This window comes from Erythrolamprus reginae, chromosome 9, assembly GCF_031021105.1.
Source record: "Erythrolamprus reginae isolate rEryReg1 chromosome 9, rEryReg1.hap1, whole genome shotgun sequence".
NCBI classification, from domain to species: domain Eukaryota; kingdom Metazoa; phylum Chordata; class Lepidosauria; order Squamata; family Dipsadidae; genus Erythrolamprus; species Erythrolamprus reginae.
Genome location: NC_091958.1, coordinates 47,694,187 through 47,711,288, shown reverse-complemented (window position 1 = coordinate 47,711,288; position 17,102 = coordinate 47,694,187). Strand labels below are relative to the sequence as shown.

Genomic DNA, 17,102 nt, shown 5'->3' with positions numbered 1-17,102 from the left:
TCTCTTAGCCATCTCCCATTTAAGAGCTAACAATGGCTACTCCTGCTTCATATTTTTGGAGATTTCTCAAGCATCACATTGAGAAAGTTGCAAAATTAAATTATTAATAGAATAGAGTAGAATAGAATAGAACAGAACAGAATAGAATAGAATTCTTTATTGGCCGAGTGTGATCGGACACACAAGGAATTTGTCTTGGTGCATATGCTCTCAGTGTACATAAAAGAAAATATAGATTTGTCAAGAATCGTGGCACAACACTTAATGATTGTCATAGGGGTCAAATAAGCAATGAAGAAACAGTCAATATTAATAAAAATCTAAGCATACTTCCATTATTATACTGATACATTATTCGATTTCTATGCCGCCCACTCCTAATGCGACTCAGCGCAGTTTACAGCAATGAAAATAATACAGAACAATATAAAAGAAGTTGAATATTAAAACAATAAAACACCATTATAAAACCTAGAAGTGTCTACTCAACTTACATGCATACCACAGACAGGTGCTAATATTCACGGCCCCCAGGCCTGCCGGCAAAGCCAGGTCTTCACAGCCTTTGAGAAGGCCAGTAGGGTGGGAGCAGTATGGACATGGGGGAGGGGAGTTGGTTCCATAGAACCAGGGCAGCCACGGAGAAGGCCCTGCCATGCAGTCCCGCCAACCTGCATTGTTTAGTTGACAGAACCTGGAGGAGGCCAACCTTGAGGCCGCACGAATCCCAGCGACCGATTAGGTCCCACAGAGTTGGCCTTCTCCGGGTCCCGTCGACCAAACAATGTCGTTTGGCAGGTCCCAGGGGAAGAGCCTTCTCTGTGGCGGCCCCGGCCCTCTGGAACCAGCTCCCGCCTGAGATTAGAACAGCCCCCACCCTCCTTGCCTTTCGCAAACTCCTTAAGACCCACCTCTGTCGTCAGGCATGGGGGAATTGAAATATCTTCCCCAGGCCTATACTGTTTACGTATGGTATGTTGTGTGAATGTTTTTAAATTATGGGTTTTTAGCTTTCTAATTATTGAATTTGTATTTTACACTGTTTTTCTGTTGCTGTTGAGAGCTGCAGAGAGGGGCGGCATACAAATTTAATAAATAAATAAAAATAAAATCTTATTGGCCTCTGGGAGGTATACGGCAGGAGATGGTCCCATAAATAGTCTGGTCCTAAGCCATGTAGGGCTTTAAATGAACAGGAACAGGAAGAACAGGAAGGGACTTTGAAGGTCTTAGAGGAAGGGACATTGGAGGTCTTCTAGTCCAACCCCCTGCTCGAGCAAGGAAACGTATACCATCTCAGACAAATGGCTGCCCATTCTCTCCACAACTTCCGGAAGTAAGCCAGATCAATTGCACTGTCAGGAAATTTCTCCTTTAGTTCCAGCTTGCTTCTCCCCTTAGTTTTAGTTCCCACCCGTTGCTTCTGGTCCTGCTTTGGAGAATGGGTTCACCCCTTCTTCTTTGCGGCAGCCCCTCAAATATTGGAAGAATGCTCTCATGTCAACCCCTAGCCCCGCAATGGCGAACATATGGCACACGTACCACAGGTAGCACGCAGAGCTATATATGCCGGCATGTGAGCCATTGCCCTAGCTCAGCGCCATTATGCATGTGTGCACCAGCCAGCTGGTTTTTGTGTGGAGGCTCTATGAGGGCGTTTTTGGCGGCTTCTGGAGCCTGGGAAGAGCAAAAAATGGGCCTACCAAGCCCACCAGAAATTGGAAAACGGGGCATTTCTACCCTCTGGATGCTGGTGTGGGAAGGGATGTGTGGGAGGCTGTTTTTGCCCTCCAGGAGTGTGTGGGAGGCCTTTTTCGCCCTTCAGAGGTATGTGGGAGGCCATTTTCACCCTCCATGCGTGTGTGGGAGGCCATTTTCACCCTCCAGGGGTTTGTGGGAGGCCATTTTCACCCTCCAGGAGTGTATGTGGGAAGCCATTTTCACCCTCCAGGTGTGTGTGTGTGGGAGGCCATTTTCACCCTCCATGGGTTTGTGGGAGGCCATTTTCACCCTCCAGGGGTGTGTGGTAGGCCATTTTCGCCCTCCAGGGGTATGTGGTAGGCCATTTGTCCCCTCTGGGGGTGTGTGGGAGGCCATTTTTACCCTCCAGGGGCATGTGGGAGTCCAATTTTGCCCTCCAGGGTGTGTGGGAAGCCACTTTTGCCCTCCCCAGGCTCCAAGGAATCCTCTGCAGTCTGAGGAGAGCGAAAAATAGGCCTACCAGGCCCACTGGAAGTCAGGAAACGGGATGAGGGGAAGGGAGGTCATGCGCACATGCGCAGGAGGGTGGGGCACATGGGGGGGTATTGAATTATAGGTGTGGACACACATGCGCACGCGATAGTGTGCCTTCATCACCTGAGGGGGACAAGGTTCGCCATCACTGCGGCCTAGTCCTTCTTTTCATTACACCGGGCATGCCTTACCTCACAAATTTAAGCTGCTTCCGTAAAATCTAGGCTATGTCCAAATCTTGGTAGCCCAATTTTTTTCCCCCAACATCTTGCAACAGGCAAAACTACCAGTGACTTTTTCAACCAGAGAAGATAACAGAGGGATATAGCATGCCAACACCTTCGTTGTCCCAAGAAACAAACGTTCGAATCAAAAGTTCATCAGATCCTCTCTTTTTTTTTTGCATTTTAGAGGTTTCAAATATTAAAAAGGAAGGAGGGGAAAGGATCAAGTTTGGTATTCCCAGGTTGCTTTGATTCGGCATGTCTTGAAATAAAATTCTTTTAAAATCATCAAGACAAGCTTGACTTCTGTTTACCTGCAATCATTATTATTATTATTATTATTATTATTATTATTATTATTATTTATTAGATTTGTATGCCGCCCCTCTCCGCATTTTTTCTTTTCTTTTTTACAAAAAAATTTGTTTTGTTTTTAACACACATAAACAAACATAAACAAAACATTATAAAAACACTGGGTGATGAGCGGCAGTCCTGTTTCTTATTTTCTGATACTGGAAAAGAAAATCGAAAGAAAACCAGAACTATTTCTACTGGGAATAACTCATGAAAGAAACAAAAGACATCAAACTTACTTAATTCTGCACATAACAACAGGGGCGAGGTTAATTTTTGCACAACAATGGAAAAGTGAAAATATACCAACTGAAGATGAATTGTTAGGGGGGGAAATTATGATCTGTGCAGATATGGATAAATTAACAATGGAAATAAAAGATACAGCTGAGTCGGAATACTACCAAAGCTGGAATAAATTTTATTTCTGGTTAGAAAGTCGGGGGGAAAACAAAAAAACAAAATAAAGACAAACCAATTAAATAGTCAATTAACTTAAATAACAGGGGAAGAAAGGAAAAGAGGATTGGTTGAATATAGGAATAAGAGAGATACCGATGTTAAGATCTATGTAAAATAAAATGTATATAGTATTAGAAATATTAAATGATAGTAATGTAGAAATATCGCTACAGAAAAATGCCTTTTTCTTGATGACTATGGAAATGATCTGACCTACTCTTCTTTCCAAATGATTTTTTTTATTTATTTATTTATTTATTTATTTATTTATTTATTTATTTATTTATTTATTTATTTATTTATTTATTTATTTATTTATTTATTTATTTATTTATTTATTTATTCAATTTTTTTATGCCGCCCTTCTCCTTAGACTCAGGGCGGCTTACAACATGTTAGCAATAGCACTTTTGAACAGAGCCAACATATTGCCCCTATAATCCGGGTCCTCGTTTTACCCACCTCGGAAGGATGGAAGGCAGAGTCAACCTTGAGCCGGTGATGAGATTTGAACTGCTGACCTGCAGATCTAGCAGTCAGCTTTAGTGACCTGCAGTTCTGCACTCTACCCACTGTGCCACCTCAGCTCATATTTTGGACTTACAAGTCCACTTACGTCCTTGGAATTCTCAAGCAATCCCCTATCAAAGTACAAACCAAAGGTAGCCCAGCTTAGATTCTACAATCAACCAAGGATCCTGTAAAACATTAGATTTTTTGTCTCTTAAATCCCACCCTCCAACCCCCTTCCTAATAAGGAAAATCACATTAGATCACAATCCTCCAGGTCACAGTTGTCCCAAATGGACTTCCTTGGGGTTTTTTTTTATCCCTTGAAAACGTTTGGCTTCTCCTCCAAGAAGGTTCTTTGGTTCTTCTAAAGAACCTGCCTTCTGCTTTGGTTGTGTCACAAGTTCGTGGGAAGGGATCTTCCAAGTATAAATAAAAACAAAAACCGAATTGTGAAGGTTACCGGCTACTTGGGGGGAGCAATGAAGGGTTTTCAAGGGGTGTGTGGGGGAACCCCAAGAAGGTCCACTTGTCTTTTGGGGGTTGGAGAAAGCACCTTTGGTACATTGGATTCTCCACTGCCTTTCACGTCTCCTCTTTATCAAAACAAAACATGATGCTGCTGAGAATGGATCGTTTGACTCGTCCGAGATGCTGGGATCGCAGGGGACAATAAACCTTACAGATTTCTTCTGCTTTTGTTTGTCACACAACCACCCAAAATAAGGGGGGTCTTCTAAGTACAGGGAAGATGGGAAAACAAAGACCGAATCCTGAAGGTTATCAACCCTTTCTAAATTCCCCCCCCATCGCTTTAGGGATGCTAAGGGACATAGCTTCGCTGCCCAAGCCTCACCAGGAACAAATGTGTGAATTCAAGATTTCTGGGCTACCCGGGAAGGCAGAAATCGCCCTGCCCCCTTTCCTTTTGTTCCTAGGAAACCAAACAGGACAAGACGGGAGGAAGAGCGATGAGTTGTGAATGTCACCATCTCTTTGCTTTCGAAATGCTGATGCAAACAGCTGGCCAGCTGCATTCCTTCCTTCCTTCCTTCCTCCCTTTCCCTCCTTCCTTCCTTCCTTCCTTCCTTTCTTTCTTTCCTTCCTTCCTTCTTTCCTTTCCTTTCCATTCCTTTCCTTCCTTCCTTCCTTTCCTTTCCTTCCTTCCTTCCTTTCCCTCCCTCCCCTCCCTCCCTCCTTTCCCTTCTTTCCCTTTCCTTTCTTCCTTTCCTTTCTTTCCTGCCTTCCCTTCCTTAATTTCCTTTCCTTCCTTTCCCTCCCCCTTTGTTTCCTTCCTTCCTTCCTTTCCCTCCTTCCCCCTCCCTTTCCTTCCTTCCTTTCTTCCTTCCCTTCCTTTCCTGCCTTCCTTTTCTTTCCTTCCTTTCCCTCCCTCCCTCTCTTCCCTTCCCTTTCCTTCCTTTCTTTCCTTTCTTCCTTCCTTTCCTTCCTTCCTTCCTTCCTTTCCTTTCCCTCCCCCTTCCTTTCCTTCCTTCCTTCCTTTCCTTCCTTCCCCCTCCCTTTCCTTCCTTCCTTCCCTTCCTTTCCTGCTTTCCTTCCTTCCTTCCTTTTCTTTCCTTCCTTTCCCTCCCTCCCTCTCTTCCCTTCCCTTCCCTTCCTTCCTTCCTTCCTTCTCCTGCATGCACAAATTTCCCATTTGATTTGGCTGGAGGGTTGGTGTTGGGTGGGGGAGAGAAAGAAACCATCCCTTCCACTTACTTTTCCCGAGCCCATCCGTGGGTTTCCACTCCGTCTCTTTCACCGCCCCGTAGCTCCTCAGAGCTTTCTCGGCTCCTAAGCTGCTAGAGATGGATTGCTTCAACTCCATGCTGTCGAATGCCTTCCTGGGCCCGCTTGCTTGTTCTTCAACACTTGGGCTGGCCTGGGACCCACTTCCTTTCAGTCCATCCCAGCTGGAGGAGAAGGGAGAAGAAGACAAACGCAGGGTGGGGAAAGAGGCGGAAGGGTCGCTCGGTCCGGTCTTCGGGGAAGGGGGGTTGTTGTGGGTCCTTGTATTGTGTGGGGTGTGTGTGCCTGTTTCGTTTAATTCCTGCTGCTATCAGATGGGCAAGCGCTGAGCTCACTGCATCCTTGTCTTGTGTTGGTACCCTAGGATGGGGGAGAGAGAGAGAGAGGCGACAGGAATGCAGTGCGCAGACTCAGAGGGGAGATTCTGGGTAAGCCCCCTCCCCCACGGCCCAAGGGAACACAAGGAAGGGAAGGGGAAGAAGCAGGCAAACAATGGGATTGCAAGAAAGAGGGTGGACAAGCCCAGGAAACAGCCTTGACCACTAGGCAGATGTAAAACAACGAATACCAGCAGGGGAAAACCAGCTCGGATCTGGGGCGTGCATAAGCGCACCAGAGAGCCTCCCCTCCATCTCCCTAATGCCCCCTTTTATTTTATTCGTATCCATTTCATGGATCCAAATCGTGGTTTTTTTACTTATATGTATTACCATATACGTGCTTGACAAAATAAAAATCTGGGCTGCATTTTTGCCACTGTCTGGTGGTTTTTGGAGTAGTGGGAGAGAAAGGATGAACTCATCTCTTGGTTGTGAGGCTGTCCAACCTTTTGGGGGGGGGGGTCCCAGGGCTCCCACCCTGGGAAGGGTGTAGGTTCAAGCCAGCTTGCTTTGTGCCAGCTTTTCACCCCCACCCCCCCCAAGAGATCGATTCCAACCGGGCTGGAGAACGGATGGAAATTAATATTCAGACGCTGTTATTAGAGTAGATGTTCGGTTGAGTTGTACAACACGTAGACCAGGTAAAGGGGGGGGGGGGTGTAGGATGGAGTGTGAGTCTGCTAATTGAATTGGACATGGTCTGGACAGGTAGAGTGAACTAAGGTGTTATATTAAAAATAGACTGCTCAAAAAAACAAAGGGGACACTCAAAGAACACATCCTAGATCTGAATGAATGAAATATTCTCCTTGAATACTTTGTTCTGTGCAAAGTTGAAGGTGCACAACAGCCTGTGAAATTGACTGTCAATCAGTGTTGCTTCCTGAGTGGACAGTTTGATTTCACAGAAGTTTGATTTACTTGGAGATGTATTGTGTTGTTTAGGTATTTCCTTTATTTTTTTGAGCAGTGTATATTAGAATGAAATTTTATTTATTTATTTATTTATTCGATTTTTTTATGTCGCCCTTCTCCTTAGACTCAGGGTGGCTTACAATATGTTATCAATAGCACTTTTTAACAGAGCCTGCATATTGTCCCCATAATCTGGGTCCTCATTTGACCCACCTTGTAATGATGGAAGGCTGAGTCAACCTTGAGATGGTGATGAGATTTGAACCGCTGACCTTCAGATCTACAGTCAGCTTCAGTGGCCTGCAGTACAGCACTCTACCTGCTGCGCCACCCCAGCTCATACCGTGGTTTAGGTCAATAAACCTGGTTTACAAAAGGGCCCGCAATTTCTTTGAATGTATGTTTATATCTCAGCGATTCAAGCTCCAATTGACTTCTCAGGGCTGGTTCAGACAATACCCAAAATCCTCAAGGGAGTTTCTTGATCTGTCACCCCACTATATGAACAGGACGATTTCCTTTATAAACCAGTTGACGGCTTAAAAGTTAAATGCAAATGAACCAATTTATTTTATTGAGCAATGAACCCATTAAGTTTATTCAACAAACGATAAGCTGAATATCTACCCTTAACAGATATTTGATTATGGCACTGGAACAGAATATCTCCGGGACCGCCTTCTGCCACACGAATCCCAGCGACCAGTTAGGTCCCACTGAGTGGGCCTTCTCCGGGTCCCATCAACTAAACAATGTCGTTTGGCGGGACCCAGGGGAAGAGCCTTCTCTGTGGCGGCCCCGACCCTTTGGAATCAACTCCCCCCAGATATCAGAGTTGCCCCCACCCTCCTTGCCTTTCGTAAGCTCCTTAAAACCCACCTCTATCGTCAGGCATGGGGGAATTGCATTTAAAAAAAATATTTATGGCTTTAGGACAATTGTGCTATTTGACACAAACACATTTTTTGTGTTTATATAAACATGGTGCTGTCTTGTTGTCATGTTTTGGACTACTTTTAAGCTAACCGGGACAGTTGGAATTTCTTCAAAATATTGCGTCTGAATAAAGGAATGAACAGAAGGAGATGTAGGGTAGATATATAAATGCAGTTATAGGTGTAGATGAAGAAATACAGGTAACCCTTGACTTCCGATGAAAATTGAGCCCCAAATTTATGTCACTAACTGAGACATTTGGTAAGTAAAGAGCTGTTTTTCTAGGTGCCGCCATAGGTGCCACCATGCGCAGAAAGTCTTTTTAAACAGTGCGCAGCCTGTGTACCCACGCAAAGCACCCACACAATGCAACAATGAGCAAACCGGCAGCGGGAGAAGACGGAATCCACCCCTGGACTACTTGTGTAAGTAAAGGTATACATGTAGCTATAGATATATAGGTGCAGGTATAGATGTAGATGTAGGTTAGCTATAGATATACAAACATATTCAAAATAATAAACATAGAAACATAGAAGACTGACGGCAGAAAAAGACCTCCTGGTCCATCTAGTCTGCCCTTATACTATTTTCTGTATTTTATTTTAGGATGGATATATGTTTATCCCAGGCATGTTTAAACTCAGTTATTGTGGATTTATCTACCACATCTGCTGGAAGTTTGTTCCAAGGATCTACTACTCTTTCAGTAAAATAATATTTTCTCATGTTGCTTTTGATCTTTCCCCCAACTAACTTCAGATTGTGTCCCCTTGTTCTTGTGTTCACTTTCCTATTAAAAACACTTCCCTCCTGGACCTTATTTAACCCTTTAATATATTTAAATGTTTCGATCATGTCCCCCCTTTTCCTTCTGTCCTCCAGACTCTACAGATTGAGTTCATGAAGTCTTTCCTGATACGTTTTATGCTTAAGACCTTCCACCATTCTTGTAGCCTTTCTTTGGACCCGTTCAATTTTGTCAATATCTTTTTGTAGGTGAGGTCTCCAGAACTGAACACAGTACAGTATTCCAAATGTGGTCTCGCCAGCATTCTATATAGCGGGATCATAATCTCCCTCTTCCTGCTTGTTATACCTCTAGCTATGCAGCCAAGCATCCTACTTGCTTTCCCTGCCGCCTGACTGCACTGTTCACCCATTTTGAGACTGTCAGAAATCACTGCCCCTAAATCCTTCTCTTCTGAAGTATTTGCTAACACAGAACTGCCAATACAATACTCAGATTGAGGATTCCTTTTCCCCAAGTGCATTATTTTACATTTGGAAACATTAAACTGGCCAATAATCACATTGCCAAAAAACGAAGCAGCTGTTTCTTGAGAATGAGCTCAACGTGTAATACGAGGGTCACCCAGAACGTAATCCACCACATTTTTTTCTTCAACAATTATTTATTGAACACAATGAAACTTACACTCTAGAAAGAATGCTGTTTCTTCTACACTCCCTGTTTTTCCACGTAATCTCCGTCCCGTTCCATGGCCTTCCTCCAGCGAGATACAAGGGCGTGTATGCCCTGTCAGTACTATTACTTGTTCTGGTCACGAAGCCTTGGAGCTCTGCTGAACCCCCTCTGTGCCCAGCGACTAACCGTACTTCTGTCGACTGCAGATTCTCCATAAACTGTTCCCAACAGTTTCTTTCTCCGCAGTGAGAAATTCAACGACATGCTGCTTGTAATGTACAACACTTACAGACGCCATTTCAAAACACTACTGCAGCTACGCTATCTGTCTGAAGAAATGCAAAATTTATACACACGCTCCTGACAATTCAAATAATGTATATCTCACTGTAGGCTGAGGAAAAAAAATGTGGTGCATTACTTTCTTGGTAACCCTTGTAATCATGCCTGTTGCATTTGGAAGGCAGTGACACGGCAAGTATTTTGCTCTGTCCATGTTTCTAGTCCCTATGTTAAAGGGCTGAGGTGGGTTTAGGTTGTTTGAGAGGCCAGGATAATAATTTAAGAAAGTGTTTTGGTGGCATTCTAAAGAAACCGGCCAGACAGTGCAATGAGTCACAAACTTAAGTAGCAGGCGGTTGTGAAAATATACAGCTAATCTGAGGGTGATGATTGAATTATTGGGGGTGGCCTGGACTATCTGCTGGAAACCAGTACCACCACCACCCCAAAAAATGGGGGAGGAAAAAACATTAATGCCATCTGGAGTAGAATGGGAGAGAAGAGCAGAGCAGTATGAAGACAACTGCTGTTTTACAACAATTATATTAATCTGGAGACTCAAAAAAACAACAACAACCCAACAACCAACAACAGCAACAGAAAACCAGCAGGATCATAAATTGCCCTATTAGTAAACATTTGTGTGGATCAAGAAAGAGAAAGTCAGGGGTGTTGATCACACAAATGATACCACCAGGTGTTAGACAGTTCTTTCTTTCTTTGTTGGATTTATGTGCCACCCGTCTGCAAGGACTCGGGGCGGCTTACAACATTTACAGTTGTAAATCCTCCATAGCAGGGTGTCTATGCAATGAATGGAATAGAATTTATTTATTGAATATATTAGCTAGTCATCTTACACAGGATAACTCTGAGCGAGTAGAGTAGAGTAGACTGGGGTAGAGTAGACTGGGGTAGAGTAGAGTAGAGTAGATTGGGGTAGAGTAGAGTAGATATAGATGTAGAGTAGAGTAGATTGGGGTAGAGTAGATATAGATGTAGAGTAGACTGGGGTAGAGTAGAGTAGAGTAGACTGGAGTAGAGTAGAGTAGAGTAGAGTAGACTGGGGTAGAGTAGAGTAGAGTAGATTGGGGTAGAGTAGAGTAGATATAGATGTAGTAGAGTAGAGTAGATTGGGGTAGATTGGGGTAGAGTAGATATAGATGTAGAGTAGACTGGGGTAGAGTAGAGTAGAATAGAGTAGAGTAGACTGGAGTAGAGTAGAGTGGGATGGGATGGGGTGGGATGGAGAGGGTGGGGTGGGGTGGGGAGGGATGGGATGGGATAGGATAGGGAATAGAATTAGAAGTAGAAGTAGAATTAAACAAAGCAGAACAGAATAGAATATGGAGTAGAGTAAAATTAGAACAGAATAGAACAGAACAGAACAGAGAGTAGAGTAGAGTAGAGTAGAGTAGAGTAGAGTAGAGTAGAGTAGAGTAAAGTAGGGCTGTTATGGATTTAGCTGCTTGACCATATCAAAAACCATTATGACCTTTCTTGCCACACGTTGTTAAGTAATCAACTCAATTGTCCAGTTAGTAACACCGTTGTTAAGTGAATCTAGTTTCCCCCCTTTCACTTTGCTTGTCAGAAGGTCCCAAAAGAAGACCAGAAGACCCCGGGATGCTGCAAAAGTCATAAACAGAGACCAGTTGCCAAGCATCTCAATTTTGCTCACGGGACCATGAGGATGCAGTGATGGTCGAATGTGTGGCAAACAGTCACGAGTCCCTCTTTTCCAGCTTTGAACGGTCACTAAACAAACGTTATAACTTGAGGACTACCTGTACCTTTGTTTTGCAGTGTCTCTCAAACAAACCTGCACACTTTTCTGCAGGATTTGTCTCCAAAGGCCGGTCGTGTTTAGCCTTCCGTGTCCAGTTCTCCTGTCAAGGTTGTGTAGTGTTTCATCAGCCTTAATGACTAATATCCCTGCTGGATTTTGGGGAGGGTTGAAAAGCAGCAGGGGGATGAAATGAGAGCAGACCGGACTTAAATTCTTTGGATAAACCAAAGGGAGATTCTATTCCCAACTCCCAAGCCCTAACGTCAATCAAAAGTAGGGGAGCTGTGATAAAACTCTTTCCTGCTGTTGGAAGAAATATCCATTTGGCTTCAGTTCCAAGTGAGTAGAATACAATAGAGCAGAGTAGGGTAGAATAGAATAGAATAGAATAGAATAGAATAGAACAGAATTCTTTACTGGCCAAGCGTGATTGGACGCACGAGGAAAAGACCTCATGGTCCATCTAGTCTGCCCTTATACTATTTCCTGTATTTTATCTTAGGGTGGATATACTGTTTATCCCAGGCATGTTTAAATTCAGTTCCTGTGGATTTACCAACCACGTCTGCTGGAAGTTTGTTCCAAGCATCCACGACTCTTTCAGTCAAATAATATTTTCTCACGGTGCTTCTGATCTTTTCCCCGACTAACTTCAGACGGTGCCCCCTTGTTCTTGTGTTCACTTTCCTATTAAAAACACTTCCCTCCTGAACCTTATTTAACCCTTTAACATATCTAAATGTTTCGATCATGTCCCCCTTTTCCTTTCTGTCCTGCAGACTATACAGATGGACTTCATTACATCTCCTGTTCATATCCAGACAAACCCCCTGAATTATCTCATTGACTCTCGGACAGCTAATAACCATCCAATCAGAGTTCAGACTGAATTTGGTATTTTTGTCCACCTATCAAGTCCTTCCCAAGGACTTGCAAAGGCAGTTGTTGTTGTTTGATGGTTTTAAAGGTATCACAATAGGATGTAAGCTGTTCCAATAAAGCTGCCTTTTGCAATTGACCGATGGTGATGTTGTCAATGCCGCTGGTGTTCAAACAAGTCAGGATATCACATAAACACCTGGATATATCTAGATGCGATTATTATTTGCAATACTGTTAGCTAAAGTAGTACTGTATTTACTGAATTATTTTCATATTATAAATGTTTTGGGGGGTGGTCAGCGAAGCATCTGAAACTGGTCAACGAGCTGAAGAGTTTAGGGACCCCTGAAGAAAGAAACTCAGACTGCACAAAACTGGAAAGGGGAAAATGTTCCCCAAAAAGAAGATGTAGTTTAAAAAATCTTGGATTGTGCAGAGAACTGCAGAAAAAACAATTACTGCCAACCTGCCTTCCATTGAGGACCTGTGTACTGCACGAGTCAAAAAGAGGGCGGGAAAAATATTTACTGACCCCTCACATCCTGGACACAAATTGTTTCAACTCCTACCCTCAAAACGTCGCTACAGAGCACTGCACACCAAGACAACTAGACACAAGAACAGGTTTTTTCCGAACGCCATCACTCTACTAAACAAATAATTCCCTCAACATTGTCAGACTTTCTACTAAATCTGCACTTCTATTCTACTAGTTTTTCTCATCATTCCTATCACCCATTTCCTCCCATGTTGACTGTATGACTGTAACTTGTTGCTTATATCCTAAGATTTTTATTAATATTGCTTCTTCATTGCTTACTTGACCCCTATGACAATCATTGTGTTGTACCATATGATTCTTGACAAATGTATATTTTATTTTATGTACGCTGAGAGCATATGCACCAAGACAAATTCCTCGTGTGTCCAATCACACTTGGCCAATAAAAATTCTATTCTATTCTAGATGGATATGATGACAAGAAGGCTGAATGATCAAGAAGAATCTGACTTTTATACTATCTGGAATAAAGTTTATACAGTACATGGATAGACAAAAATAAAATTAAAATTAAGGTTATGAAAATTGCATTAATATATTAAAATGTTATTGAAATTTTGTTGTTGTTGTGGTTGTAGTTGGTTTTTCTTTTTTATTAACTTAACCCTATGTTTATTAGAATATGTAAACAAAATTCTTCTTTTCACTTAGAATACTATGTTGACTTAAAGACTTAAGAATTTATCCTTTTTTCTGTATTAAAAATTGACTTCAAGAAAAGAGGGGTAATTGTAACCCCTACTAGGTGTTTAAATGTTTGTGAGTTTGTATGTCCTTTTATGGAAAAATTAATAAAGTATATTTTAAAAAAAGAAACAAAGAAACTCAGCGTAATTTCCAAACGTTATCTCTTTTTGTCTCATCCTCTTTTTGCCTAGGTAACAGTTTTTGTAGATCTCCATCAAGGTCACCTTCAAAATTCTGCTTTCAAAATTCTGCAACTGTGGGCAGAAGGAGATCTTTTTTTAAAAAAATAAATTTTATTGATTTTATAGGTTTACAAAAAACAAACATATAACAGTGCACAGTGCATGTGCCCATCACCAAACAACACACACACCCCGTCACCCCCACCACTCCTATAGAAGGATTCAAAGACTTTTAAGTTATTTGTCTATCTATTGATCCTTGGCTCTATCTTGAACGATTTTTACTAAAAGAGTGATTGTAATTTATTTTTCGTATTTACATCACAGATTCTACTTAACATATAATCTTTTACCTTGTTCCATCGCACCATCAGCTTCTCTAGTTTATTCTCATCAAAATTATTTAATCTTATTTCCATAATTTCAAAATGTATGTGATCCACCATGTACCAGTACCAATTCTGTAGTGTCCATTTTGTAGAGTCTTTCCATCCTAATACTATCACCGCTTGAGCACTTTCCAATGCTACAGTTTTAATTTCTTTAGATTCTCCTAGTTCCCTATATTTAATTAAGATTGCTGTTTCTTTTATAATTATCCAATTAATGTTTAACATTTTATTAATTTCATTCTGGACTACCTTCCAGAATTTCTGTATTTCTGTACATTCCCAGATCATATGCATAAAAATTCCTTTTTTCTGGCATCCATGCCAGCATTTACCCTTCTCTTTCCCCTGGAAGTGTGCAAGTTGTACAGGTGTATAGTACCACTTATGTAAGATTTTTCTTCTCATCTCTTTAACTCTCGTGTTTTTAATCTTATATATATTTACTATTATTTCTTCCATTTCTCTTTCGTCTATTTGTAAGTCATCCTGCCAACATCTTGTTAAACTTTTAACTACTTCTTCTTCCCTCTGCAATAGCATTCTATATATGGGGCAGAAGGAGATCTACAAAAACTGTTACCTAGGCAAAAGGGGGACTGTTGTATCCTGTAATGGCTACCTTGTAACTCTGTAAATAGTTTGTTCCTCTTTCAGCGCTGTCTGAGCCCAAGCAGGAAGTCGCTCCTGATTGGCTCAGACGCGGCCGGCTCTGGCTTTGGCGGGAACCGCAAATATATAAAAGGAGCGGTTTCTCCAGCCAGAGTCAGTCGGTACTCGCTGAATTGTCGCTTTACCTTGCTGAGCTGTCACTTATTCTCTGAGCTGAATAAAAGTACCGATTGCTCCAAACCCTGTCTCTGGGTCTACTTCACTGGCGACGAACGGACGGAAGAAACTTCGCGTGCAACATGGACAAAATCCAGATCGGCCAGGCTCCGGAACTCTTCGATCCCGAGAAATCGACATGGGACGAGTACATGGCCACCTTCGAGATCTTCCTCGAGGCGGCGGGAATGCAGGACGCCGAAGCCGATCGCAGACGGGCTATTTTCCTTAACTACTGCGGCGCAGAAATCCGCAGACTAGCCCAAACTCTCACCGAACCAGAACAAGCAAGAGCCACAGCGTGGGACGTCCTACAACAAAAACTGGCGAGCCACTTCAAGCCGACCAAACCAGCCATGGTTTTTCGGCATCAATTCCACATGATGGTTCAGAGGGAAACCGAGTCGATCAGCCAGTTTACAACGCGGCTGCGAACGGTACTTGCTCAATGCAAGTTTAAAGACCCGGAAGCTCGCCTCACAGACGCCCTGGTTTTCGGCATGAAAAGCAACACGGTGAGAAATAAACTCCTCATCGAAGAAGAGCCGACTCTACAAACCGTAATTAAACTGGCGCAAACCGCAGAAGCAGCCGACGCGGCGGCGAGAGAATTGAAAGAGCACGGAAGGCGAGAACTCATTGCAAAAATCGACTCCGCGTCTCCCAGCGCCGTGGAAACTGACAACCCCAGCCAACAAAGTTCCAGCGGAGACAACTGCCTCCTGGTGCAAGACCAGCCGAGACACCTGAGAGCTACTCACCCAGCCCCCTGCGCGGGCTGCCGGGGAAATCACCAGCGCCATCGATGCCCCTTCCGAGACGCTACATGCCGCCGTTGCAACCGGAGAGGCCACATCGCCATCGCATGCAGAGCAACAGCGCCAGAGGACACATTTGCCACACCGCAATACCAGCGACCTCAAAACCAGACCCCCCAAGCGCGAGAAAGGAGACCATTCCGCAACGCGGGTCAAAGGAACTACTCAACCGCTAACCGCGACTACTATAGAGGTAACTCTCAATTTTCCGTGAATAACACGGCAACCAAAAAGGGGGCTAAAATTGTTATATCACTGTTACTCAATAACCAACCTTGCTCAATGGAGCTGGATACGGGCTCTAGATATACCATCATGCCCTGGGAAAAATTTAAACTGTATATGCCTAATGTATCTAAGGCTGACCTAAATCAAACCTCTTTGGTGATTAGAGACTTTCAGGGGGGAGTAATCTCGGTCTTGGGAACAGCAAATGTACCTATCGCATTCAAGAATGTTAAATGTACCCTTCCCATGCTTATTGTAACAGGGGCCAAGCACTCTCTTCTGGGTTTAGCATGGATGGAACCACTGGGAATCGAGATTTCGGGTGTGTGTAATGTAAACTGTTATGATATGCCTAACTTTGTGAAAGAGTTCCCTGAAGTGTTCAGCCCCACACTGGGATTGTATAAGGGGCCCCCTATATCTTTCTCTATTGACCCCAAGGTCCCACCGATCAGACTAAAACCTCGCAGGGTCCCCCTGCCGCTCCTCCCCAAACTAGACATACAGCTGGACAAACTCATTAGCCAAGGTATTTTGGTCCCTGTGGAGCAGGGGCCATGGGAAACTCCCATAGTTACCCCTCTGAAGCCAGATGGCTCGTTAAGAGTTTGCGCTGATTACAAATCGACCCTAAACAAGGCACTCCAACACCACCCCTACCCCATCCCGGTTGTGCAACAACTGCTACACTCCCTGGGGGAGGGGAAAAGGTTCGCAAAGATCGACCTGGCGCAGGCTTACCAGCAACTTCCGGTCGATGAACAAACAGCAAACGCTCAAACAATTGTAACGCACAGGGGGGCTTTCAAATGCACGAGGTTACAGTTTGGGGTAAGCATAGCCCCAGGAATATTCCAGAGCATTATGGAACGCCTATTGTCAGGGGTAAATGGGGCCATTCCATACTTTGATGACATCTTAATTGCAGGGGAAAACCAGGAACAAGTAAACAAAAGAATAAGGGAAGTACTTAAGAGGTTACAGGACAAAGGTTTAAGAATCAAGCCTGATAAATGTGTCTGGGGAACCAACAGTATAGAATTCCTAGGATATAAAATAGATAAGGAAGGTATCCACCCCACAATAGAGAAGCTGAGAGCAATTAGAGAAGCCCCAGAGCCACGAGATAAGAATGAGTTGCAGGCATTTTTGGGCCTCCTTAATTTTTATTCCGTTTTTTTAAAGCAGAAGGCAACAGTAGCAGAGCCTCTCCATCGTTTACTCCAGAAGGAAGCCCGCTGGACATGGGGGAAAACTGAAC

At 43.4% G+C, this 17,102-nt stretch overlaps 1 protein-coding gene across 1 annotated transcript in view; it reads right to left on the bottom strand.

Annotated features, from left to right (window-relative positions):
- Nucleotides 1–5,886, bottom strand: part of BMERB1 (bMERB domain containing 1) — a 38,700-nt gene extending 32,814 nt beyond the window's left edge. The window contains exon 1 of the mRNA XM_070761879.1: nt 5,505–5,886. Coding sequence (XP_070617980.1) covers nt 5,505–5,613 — 109 coding nt within the window. The 5' untranslated portion in view covers nt 5,614–5,886. The remainder of the gene's footprint in view (nt 1–5,504) is intronic.
- Nucleotides 5,887–17,102: the final 11,216 nt, after the last annotated feature.